The following is a 10,814-nucleotide window of genomic DNA, read 5'->3' as shown; positions in this document are numbered from 1 at the left end:
CATTAACACACACGCGCGCGCACACACACACACACACACACACACACATTACACTAACACGCACACATTAACACACAAACACGTTAACGCGCACACACTAACACACACAAACACACACACACACACATTAACATTAACAATAACACACGCACACACACACATTAACAATAATACACACACATTTACACTAATAAACACACTAACACGTACACACATTAACACGTAAACATACACTTACACACATTAATACTAACACAATAACACGCACGCACACACACACATTAACAATAACACACACACGTTAACAATAACACACACACACACATTTACACTAACACACACACACACACACATTTACACTAACACGTACACACACTAACACAATAACACACACACTGTAATACACACTAAATGATGAAGAGACACATCTGACACAACCAGCAACAAACCACTGGATGAAAACTGAAGTTGGTTATAATATTATTGTTAATCATAATATTAGTAGTTGTAGTATTACTGATAATCACTGATTATCAGTGTGTTAATGTGTGTGTTAATGTAAGTGTGTGTTAGTGTGTGTATGTGTGTGTTAGTGTGTCTGTTTGTGTATGTGCGTGTATGTGTGTTTGTGTGTGTGTGTTTGATTGTTAGTGTTTATGTTTGTGTGTGTCTGTGTGTGTTAATGTAAGTGTGTGTGGGTGTGTTAGTGTGTGTGGGTGTGTGTTAGTGTGTGTGGGTGTGTTAGTGTGTGTGTGTGTGTTAGTGTGTGTTAGTGTGTGTGGGTGTGTTAGTGTGTGTGGGTGTGTTAGTGTGCGTGGGTGTGTTAGTGTGTGTTAGTGTGTGTGGGTGTGTTAGTGTGTGTGGGTGTGTGTTAGTGTGTGTTAGTGTGTGGGGGTGTGTTTGTGTGTGTGGGTGTGTTAGTGTGTGTTAGTGGGTGTGTTAGTGTGTGTTAGTGTGTTAGTGTGTGTGGGTGTGTTAGTGTGTGTTGGTGTGTGTTAGTGTGTGTGTGTTAGTGTGTGTGGGTGTGTTAGTGTGTGTTAGTGTGTGTGGGTGTGTGTTAGTGTGTGTTAGTGTGTGTGAGTGTGTTAGTGTGTGTTGGTGTGTGTTGGTGTGTGTTAGTGTGTGTTTGCTCCTGTGACGTCATCAAGTGTCAACCAGCCCCCCCCCCCCCCTCCACATTCAAACTCCAGTGGACATTTGATTTTCTTAATTTATAGTTTACACAGTTTGTGACTTTCTGATCCTTCTGCTTTCACTCTGTCTGTTGACTTTCTGAAATAAAGATGATAAAACAAATGAATGAAATAAAAGTTTCCACTCTTAAAAAATAAAAACTTCACGAGGGAGAAAACCACAGAAGAAGACCAACAATCATTTCCTGTCGAGTGCGGAGTCGGCTGCTGCTTCACAGTGAACTGAATTCATATGTAATGAATCTAAATCAAAGGATCTGCTGATCCATCAGATTAATGATCGACGTGTGAGATCAAACTGCAGATGGTGAAGAGGAAGTCTTTGATCTTTCATCGCGGTCGAGTGGAAATCTGAACATCAGGAGAAAACTGGAAATCACACGATGAGAAATGTGTGATTTCAAAAGATCAGTTAGAACTTGAGTGTTTCTGAAACGACAGACGGAACATGAACTCGGAGGTTTGTGGAGTTTCAGGAGGAAAACTCTGGTTCACTGGTTTCATGTGATTCCATTTGATTTATACATTTTCTCTTTGGAAACGTATATAAATCATAGACTGTATATGATATAAATAAGCAGATTTCACAATAAGAGTCAACATATAATTGGTATAAATACACATAGAAGTTAAAGTTTTCTGCTCATCATGGTGAGAAGTTGTGTAAAAATATAAAAAATCTTTCAAACTAGTAAAAATCACAAACGTCTTTTGACGAGGTAACTAACATTCCACTCTGGGAACATGTGGTAAGTTTGATTCTGAAGTTATTTTTCCAGTTGGACACTAGAGGGCAGCAAAGGACAAGTTATAATCCTGACTGCAACTAACTGATGACGTTTAACTACTATGACACTTTATAATTATAATGATACAATAATAATAAACTACAACAACGATATGATGATAACTTTGTGAACTGTTATAACTCACGTCGTGTTCTGAGGTTCGTTCAGTTTCCTTTGTTTAATCTTTAATCTAAACATCGTAAAGTGAATTTAAAAGACTTTGAAGATGAAATATAAACATTTATAAATATAAACACACTCATACACATGAAGCTCCATCTTGTTTCCAGCAGCAGACATTTGAAGCTTCACCACGAGCAGCGTGTCAGAGACTGAAGTTTCATAACGTTCCCCTCATGATCGTTTCACTGCTGAACTCAGTTTATTATTTCAGTTTCCTCTTTACACCCCCCCCCCCCCCCCCCCCCTCGTCAGAAAACCACACGACAGCTTCAGCTGAAGCAGCTTCCTCCTCCTCTGGGGGCCGCAGGGGCTGATGGGAGGTTCCAGGACCTGATCTCACAGCTCGTCCTCGTTAGAGCGCCACTTCTCCTCAGGTCCACCCGAGGAACCCCCCCCCCACAACATGCTTCTCCTCCCAGCGGCTGCTCTGTGCTGCCTGTGTTCAGGTGAGTGTTTCCAGCCAATCAGGGGCTCACAAGCTCCACCTCACCTCCACACTCACCTCCGTCCATCTGTCTGTCCACAGCACTGGTTGCCACAGCAGCAGAGCTGACTCAGGACCAGTTGTCTTTGACCGCGACAATTGGTGGAGAGGCCTCGTTCAGCTGTGGAGGAGCTGATCAGTATGACTACATATTCTGGTTTCAGAAGAAAGACACAGGAACGTTCAGACAGATTCTTGTTCTTACTAGAGATGGTAATGTTGATAATGATTACAATCATCCTCAGAAAAACGACTTCACAGCTGAGATTAAACAGAACAGCTGTGAGTTGAAGATAAAGAAAGTTGAACCCTCTCATGCTGCCACGTACTACTGCTGGAACCCACAGTGATACATGATGTGTGCAGCCTGAACAAAAACCAGTATGAGGAGCAGTGGGAGAAGTAAACCACAGCGTCACATGTCTCCCCTCCACCCGACAGCTGCTCTCCACCTTCTGTTCTAGAGACTCGTACGTTCAGCCACGTCTCCGCAGGTTTGCTGTCGTTCCACAGACAAACCTTCTCCATCGCCGCCCTTTAAAGACTAATCAGAGCAGGTGTCTCTTCTCCAACTGGTTCTCTGTGATTGGACGGTCGGAGGAATCGGGCCTGTGACAGAACTCTGACAGTTCAACCCTCACACCAACACTTTGCTGATCCAGAAGAAAGAACCGCTAACGTTCAGGGCTCAGGTGGAAAAGGACAAAGAAGAAGGAGAACCACTGAGCTGTGGTGGTGTTCCTCCACCAACCAGGCAGCTTCAGTCCCTCCAGCTGGGACATGTGACCCTCACAGTAACATGAGGTCACTGGGACCTTTGACCTCTGGAGTCTAATCATTTAATCTTTGAGTCAAAGTGATAACTGGAGAAATATGAAGAAATTCTCTAAAGACATGTTTGATGGAAACGTGTTAAACAGAACAGAAACATGTTCTGTGAGGCCACAGTGACCTTGACCTTTGACCTTTGACCAGGTCGTCCCTGAGTCCAGGTGAAGGTTTGAAGATGTTTCATAAAGAAATCATCAGCAGTTAGAGCACATGATGATGAACGATTGGTTAATCCTGATGAGCTGCGTCTGTCATCTTATTGGTCCCTACACTTTATGATGTCATCATGACATCATCATGACATCATCATGACATCATTAACCCTTTACCCGCCAATAAACCAAACATGCTGATATTTGCTCATAATCACTAAACACAAAGTCCAGCTGAGTTCTGAAAGTATTGGACAGAATAACGTTGGACCTGATGGTGGCGCTACATGAAAAGTCCGAGGCTCATCAGAGTCAGTGCGGTTCATCCTGAGGGGAACATGAATGTTGTGCTGGAGTGAACATGAGCTCAGAAGGTTTTTGTCTGAGTCTCTTTCACTGTGGATTTCATCTTCGGCTCAGGAACCAAATTGTTCGTCACTGGTAAGAAACTCTTTTATTTCCCTTCACTGGTTCCATTGTTGAAAATGTGATGAAGGATTTGAACCATGTTTGATTTTCCTCGTTGGGACAAACTTCCTCTTTCAGACTTTCTGAAATGAACAAACGTGTGACAGTGAAATGTCGCTGCACATCAGACACAATCCTCTTTTTCTGCCTCAGGTTTGTTCAGAGTCTAAAAGTCTCAAACGTTTTCTGGATTCTCTTCAGCTGCTGCCGAAGGAATCTGAGTTTTCTTTCCTCTCCTGAAATAAATTCACAGCTTCACGAGCGTCCGTGGAACCTTCAGCCCCGAGCGCTTTGAGACGACTCGTTACATCTCATCTGAAACCAGAAACCTTTCAACTCTCAAAAATAAAATCATTAACTGAGTTCTCGTCTCATGATGAATATTTTAAATTAAATCATCATTTTCATGATAACATAAAATCTACTTAAATAATTATGAAAGTTGCTTGAAAATACCAGACTGATATTTAGGTTTTTGATAAAATGCATGCTGATATATATCAATCTACATATTTTACTCACTCAGGGAAAATACATTTAGTATTTAACATTAAAGATGTTGTTCAGATTAATACATTTACCCTTTAATGGTGAATGTGTATTTTTGTGTAAAAATAATAATGAGAAATATATTTGGAATAAATTAAAGACAAATAGTTTTGTCAATAGACAAATGTTTTTTCATCATATCCCAAATATTTGTTTTATGATAATATTCTTAATATGACTTAAATATTTATTGTACCAGAACTTATATTTGGTTTGATGTAGAATTTGTTAAAAGTTATGAGGGAACATTTCAGTGTAAATACATCATCATGCAATTATAAATATTTAGTACTCAACCGACATAAAATAGATATTTTTATACGTATATATGAATATGTATAATCAAATGGTATAAATCTGTCTCAGTATAAAAGATAGTTACACCTTTACACTTTGTAATAAACAACAAATTACGTGACCATTAATGTTTTGTGTGTATTAGCAACACAATCCTGTAATATTTATATCTTTTATTGTATTTTAAATGATAGAACATGTACACACATTTACAATTTGATAGAAATAGTGATAAATCTATAAATCTATGATCAGATGAAGTTGAGCGGCTGTGGCTCTGATGATATCTGTGATGTGTAGCGATGCCGTGCAGCAGCTGAATCTATCTGTGAAGTATCGATGAGGTGTTTCCAGGATCAGACTGTGAAGTGCAGAGTTGTGTTCATGTGCATGTGTGTTGTCAAACGTCAGATCGGCCGGTGGTGACTCCGGTGGTGAGCGTGTACCCGGCAGCTTCCATAGCCGCCCTGGACGGGAAGAGCTCCCTGCTGTGTGTGGCCTCCAACATGGTTCCTCCTCTGGTCCAGTTCTCCTGGACGAGACAGAGGGAGGGTGGTCCTCTGGAGACGCTGTCCTCTGCTCATGGAGAGCAGCTGGAGCTCAGAGGGGCAGGACGCACCGCCGCCATCATGGTGGTCGACCGGCACGCTTCCTACAAATACAACTACCGCTGCCACGTCAGGCATGAGGGAGGCGCAGTGGAGGCCCCGGCAGAGCAAGGTGAAGGAGGTTTGGTGACTGTGGTGAGCTTCATGTGTCTGTGTCTTTATTCCAGAGCGTGGACTTTCAGTTTGAGAGCAGGACTTATTGATTTCACATTTTGTGAAGCTTTCTTTCAAAACCCTGCACTTGCACTCAAACAGCCTCTGCTTGTGCTCTAACTGAGGCAAGAACCAGGATCTCAGCTTCAGGTCTACTTCTGACAGGAAGTCGGAGTCGTCATGAAGCCGCGGAGGGCCTGAGGACGTGAACCTGGTTAAATCAACCGCCCGTCCGCTAGCTCACAGATGTTGACACTAACACACTGACAACGAGGACCGGACAATTTCATTTGTCAATATTACACCTGGAATTCTATTGGTCGGGACATTTTGACAGATTTGTTGCAAATAACAATCTGAGAGCAGAAGTTTCACGTGAACAGAAGCAACGTGACCACGAGGAGAAGCTGAAGCTGGAGCTGACATAGCCACAAAACATCTGAGTGCAAGCAACAAAACATCTGAGTGCAAGCAGCAAAATATCTGAGTGCAAGCAACAAAACATCTGAGTGCAAGCAACAAAACATCTGAGTGCAAGCAGCAAAACATCTGAGTGCAAGCAGGGTCTGTCTGAGAGTGAATGTGGGGTTTTGAGTGACAGCTTTATAAAATGTGATCATGAAAGATAAGATGAGAGAAGTTCTGCCTTCAAACTGAAAGACCAGGTTCTGAAAACTCATGTGAGGACTGAGCCTGACTTCTGGATTCTTTCAGTGGTTTGTGCTAATCCAGCACCGACGCCTCCAGCACAGACGACTCCATCACAGACGCCTCCATCACAGACGACTCCATCACAGAAGCCTCCATCACAGACGCCTCCATCACAGACGACTCCATCACAGAAGACTCCACCACAGACGACTCCATCACAGACGCCTCCATCACAGACGACTCCATCACAGAAGCCTCCACCACAGACGACTCCATCACAGACGCCTCCATCACAGACGACTCCATCACAGAAGCCTCCACCACAGACGACTCCATCACAGAAGCATCCACCACAGACGACTCCATCACAGAAGCCTCCACCACAGACGACTCCATCACAGACGCCTCCATCACAGACGACTCCATCACAGAAGACTCCACCACAGACGACTCCATCACAGACGCCTCCATCACAGATGACTCCATCACAGAAGCCTCCACCACAGACGACTCCATCACAGACGCCTCCATCACAGACGCCTCCATCACAGACGACTCCATCACAGAAGACTCCACCACAGACGACTCCATCACAGACGCCTCCATCACAGATGACTCCATCACAGAAGCCTCCACCACAGACGACTCCATCACAGACGCCTCCAGCACCGACGCCTCCATCACAGACGACTCCATCACAGACGACTCCATCACAGAAGACTCCATCACAGACGACTCCATCACAGACGCCTCCAGCACCGACGACTCCACCACAGACGACTCCAGCACCGACGCCTCCAGCACAGACGCCTCCATCACAGACGACTCCATCACAGACGACTCCATCACAGAAGCCTCCAGCACCGACGCCTCCATCACAGACGCCTCCATCACAGAAGACTCCACCACAGACGCCTCCATCACAGACGCCTCCATCACAGACGACTCCATCACAGACGACTCCATCACAGACGCCTCCATCACAGAAGCCTCCAGCACAGACGCCTCCGGCGGCCTGGGCCCGGTCTCAGCGGCAGGTGAAGCTGCTCTGGCTGCTCTACACGCTGCTGATGGTGAAGAGTCTGGTTTACTGCGGTGGACTCGCTCTGATCCACATCCTGAGGAACAGGGAGCGTCCAGCCGCTGCTCACCAGACCACGGAGTTTCCTGCAGCAGCTTCAACTTCTCACTGACTCCTGTTCACTTCACTCTGCTTCTCTTTCACTGCAAACATTCATCTGAGCTGTAACTTTGCAAAGTATAAAATAAAGATTTTTATTCTGAAGACATTAAACATAAAAATAAAACACATCTCATCTCCTTTACATCTGGTGTGAACTGACTCCTCGTCTTTGTGCATCAATAATAATTCACACTGACGCTCTTTCCACATTAACCCTGTGTTGCATGAATTATGACTTAAACATGTTAAAAACTGGTTTTAATGTGTTTTATGCTGCACAACGAGAAAACAAATGGTTTAAATACAAAGTACAAAAATATCTCAACCGTAATATAATCATAAAAACATATTGTTTTATAAATACATGTATTTACTAACAGTGAAGCATGCACAGTATTTTTATCCTATAGGACCGAAATTAATAACTGACTGAACCTATTTACTAGTAATTTATTCAAAATAAATATAATAAAAATAAAATCCAGATAATGTTATAAAGTGAAAACAAGTTATAGTTTAAGATAAAGTTTCAGATCTTTCCTCAGAAGTCGTGTGCGTCAGTTCCAGTCCAACGGTTGAAAAAACACTTATATTCACAAACAGTTGGTTTGAGAGAAGAAGAAGAAAACAGGATGTTGTGGTCATGTGATGAGATGTGCAGTGGTTCCATCAAAACCTTTTTTAATCTAAACAGTAAAACACGGATTGTTTATGAATGTTTTTCATTAGATTGAGATCAATGTAATAACAAAGTGAAGACGTCACATGAACTAAACCTCGTTGGTCTCTGCTCATGAAGCTTCGTCTGGAAACTGGGACAGAAATTCATCCTGGTTCTGTTTTCTGTTTTTAACAATCAGGTTTTATCTTTATCATGAGGACAAGTTGTTGCCTTGTGTGTCTGTGTGTGTGTGTGTTGCTGAGCGGTGTCAGGAGTGTGTTTGTGTGTCTGTGTGTGTGTGTGTTGCTGAGCGGCGTCAGGAGTGTGTTTGTGTGACGCTGTATGTGTGTGTGTAGCTGAGCGGCGTCAGGAGTGTGTTTGTGTGTCGCTGTGTGTGTGTGTGTTGCTGAGCGGCGTCAGGAGTGTGTTTGTGTGTCTCTGTGTGTGTGTGTGTTGCTGAGCGGCGTCAGGAGTGTGTTTGTGTGTCGCTGTGTGTGTGCGTGTAGCTGAGCGGCGTCAGGAGTGTGTTTGTGTGTCGCTGTGTGTGTGTGTGTTGCTGAGCGGCGTCAGGAGTGTGTTTGTGTGTCTCTGTGTGTGTGTGTGTTGCTGAGCGGCGTCAGGAGTGTGTTTGTGTGACGCTGTATGTGTGTGTGTAGCTGAGCGGCGTCAGGAGTGTGTTTGTGTGTCGCTGTGTGTGTGTTTGTGTTGCTGAGCGGTGTCAGGAGTGTGTTTGTGTGTCTCTGTGTGTGTGTGTGTTGCTGAGCGGCGTCAGGAGTGTGTTTGTGTGTCGCTGTGTGTGTGTGTGTTGCTGAGCGGCGTCAGGAGTGTGTTTGTGTGTCTGTGTGTGTGTGTGTGTAGCTGAGCGGTGTCAGGAGTGTGTTTGTGTGTCTCTGTGTGTGTGTGTGTAGCTGAGCGGTATTAGGAGTGTGTTTGTGTGGCGCTGTGTGTGTTTGTGTTGCTGAGCGGCGTCAGGAGTGTGTTTGTGAGTCGCTGTGTGTGTGTGTGTAGCTGAGCGGTGTCAGGAGTGTGTTTGTGTGTCTGTGTGTGTGTGTGTTGCTGAGCGGTGTCAGGAGTGTGTTTGTGTGTCGCTGTGTGTGTGTGTGTTGCTGAGCGGCGTCAGGAGTGTGTTTGTGTGTCTGTGTGTGTGTGTGTGTTGCTGAGCGGCGTCAGGAGTGTGTTTGTGTGTCTGTGTGTGTGTGTGTGTTGCTGAGCGGCGTCAGGAGGGTGTTTGTGTGTCTGTGTGTGTGTGTGTGTAGCTGAGCGGTGTCAGGAGTGTGTTTGTGTGTCTGTGTGTGTGTGTGTTGCTGAGCGGCGTCAGGAGTGTGTTTGTGTGTCTGTGTGTGTGTGTGTAGCTGAGCGGTGTCAGGAGTGTGTTTGTGTGTCTGTGTGTGTGTGTGTAGCTGAGCGGTGTCAGGAGTGTGTTTGTGTGTCTGTGTGTGTGTTTTGCTGAGCGGTGTCAGGAGTGTGTTTGTGTGTCTGTGTGTGTGTGTTGCTGAGCGGCGTCAGGAGTGTGTTTGTGTGTCTGTGTGTGTGTGTGTGTGTAGCTGAGCGGTGTCAGGAGTGTGTTTGTGTGTCTGTGTGTGTGTGTAGCTGAGCGGTGTCAGGAGTGTGTTTGTGTGTCTGTGTGTGTGTGTGTAGCTGAGCGGTATCAGGAGTGTGTTTGTGTGTCTGTGTGTGTGTGTGTAGCTGAGCGGTGTCAGGAGTGTGTTTGTGTGTCTGTGTGTGTGTGTAGCTGAGCGGTGTCAGGAGTGTGTTTGTGTGTCTGTGTGTGTGTGTGTTGCTGAGCGGCGTCAGGAGTGTGTTTGTGTGACGCTGTATGTGTGTGTGTAGCTGAGCGGCGTCAGGAGTGTGTTTGTGTGTCGCTGTGTGTGTGTTTGTGTTGCTGAGCGGTGTCAGGAGTGTGTTTGTGTGTCTCTGTGTGTGTGTGTGTTGCTGAGCGGCGTCAGGAGTGTGTTTGTGTGTCGCTGTGTGTGTGTGTGTTGCTGAGCGGCGTCAGGAGTGTGTTTGTGTGTCTGTGTGTGTGTGTGTGTAGCTGAGCGGTGTCAGGAGTGTGTTTGTGTGTCTCTGTGTGTGTGTGTGTAGCTGAGCGGTATTAGGAGTGTGTTTGTGTGGCGCTGTGTGTGTTTGTGTTGCTGAGCGGCGTCAGGAGTGTGTTTGTGAGTCGCTGTGTGTGTGTGTGTAGCTGAGCGGTGTCAGGAGTGTGTTTGTGTGTCTGTGTGTGTGTGTGTTGCTGAGCGGTGTCAGGAGTGTGTTTGTGTGTCGCTGTGTGTGTGTGTGTTGCTGAGCGGCGTCAGGAGTGTGTTTGTGTGTCTGTGTGTGTGTGTGTGTTGCTGAGCGGCGTCAGGAGTGTGTTTGTGTGTCTGTGTGTGTGTGTGTGTTGCTGAGCGGCGTCAGGAGGGTGTTTGTGTGTCTGTGTGTGTGTGTGTGTAGCTGAGCGGTGTCAGGAGTGTGTTTGTGTGTCTGTGTGTGTGTGTGTTGCTGAGCGGCGTCAGGAGTGTGTTTGTGTGTCTGTGTGTGTGTGTGTAGCTGAGCGGTGTCAGGAGTGTGTTTGTGTGTCTGTGTGTGTGTGTGTAGCTGAGCGGTGTCAGGAGTGTGTTTGTGTGTCTGTGTGTG

General features: G+C 45.3%; 1 protein-coding gene across 1 annotated transcript; it reads left to right on the top strand.

The window, feature by feature from the left end:
• Positions 1-2,460: 2,460 nt before the first annotated feature.
• Positions 2,461-7,684, top strand: LOC128454434 (uncharacterized). The gene is made up of 5 exons (XM_053437849.1): positions 2,461-2,610; positions 2,691-2,997; positions 4,029-4,072; positions 5,357-5,665; positions 6,421-7,684. Exons 1-5 carry the CDS (start codon positions 2,568-2,570, stop codon positions 7,548-7,550), a joined length of 1,833 nt encoding a protein of 610 aa, XP_053293824.1. The 5' UTR covers positions 2,461-2,567; the 3' UTR covers positions 7,551-7,684.
• The last annotated feature ends 3,130 nt before the right edge of the window (positions 7,685-10,814 follow it).

Source organism: Pleuronectes platessa, chromosome 13, assembly GCF_947347685.1.
Source record: "Pleuronectes platessa chromosome 13, fPlePla1.1, whole genome shotgun sequence".
Lineage (NCBI taxonomy): Eukaryota > Metazoa > Chordata > Actinopteri > Pleuronectiformes > Pleuronectidae > Pleuronectes > Pleuronectes platessa.
The sequence above is the reverse complement of the archived record's forward strand: the minus strand, read 5'-3'. Positions and strand labels throughout refer to the sequence as shown.

Excerpts from the sequence above, each read along its gene's own strand:
- LOC128454434 (XM_053437849.1), top strand. The coding sequence starts at position 2,568 with ATGCTTCTCCTCCCAGCGGCTGCTCTGTGCTGCCTGTGTTCAG. Across the intron at positions 2,611-2,690 it reads TCTGTGCTGCCTGTGTTCAG|CACTGGTTGCCACAGCAGCA; the intron begins GTGAGTGTTTCC and ends GTCTGTCCACAG. Across the intron at positions 5,666-6,420 it reads GGAGGCCCCGGCAGAGCAAG|TGGTTTGTGCTAATCCAGCA; the intron begins GTGAAGGAGGTT and ends GGATTCTTTCAG.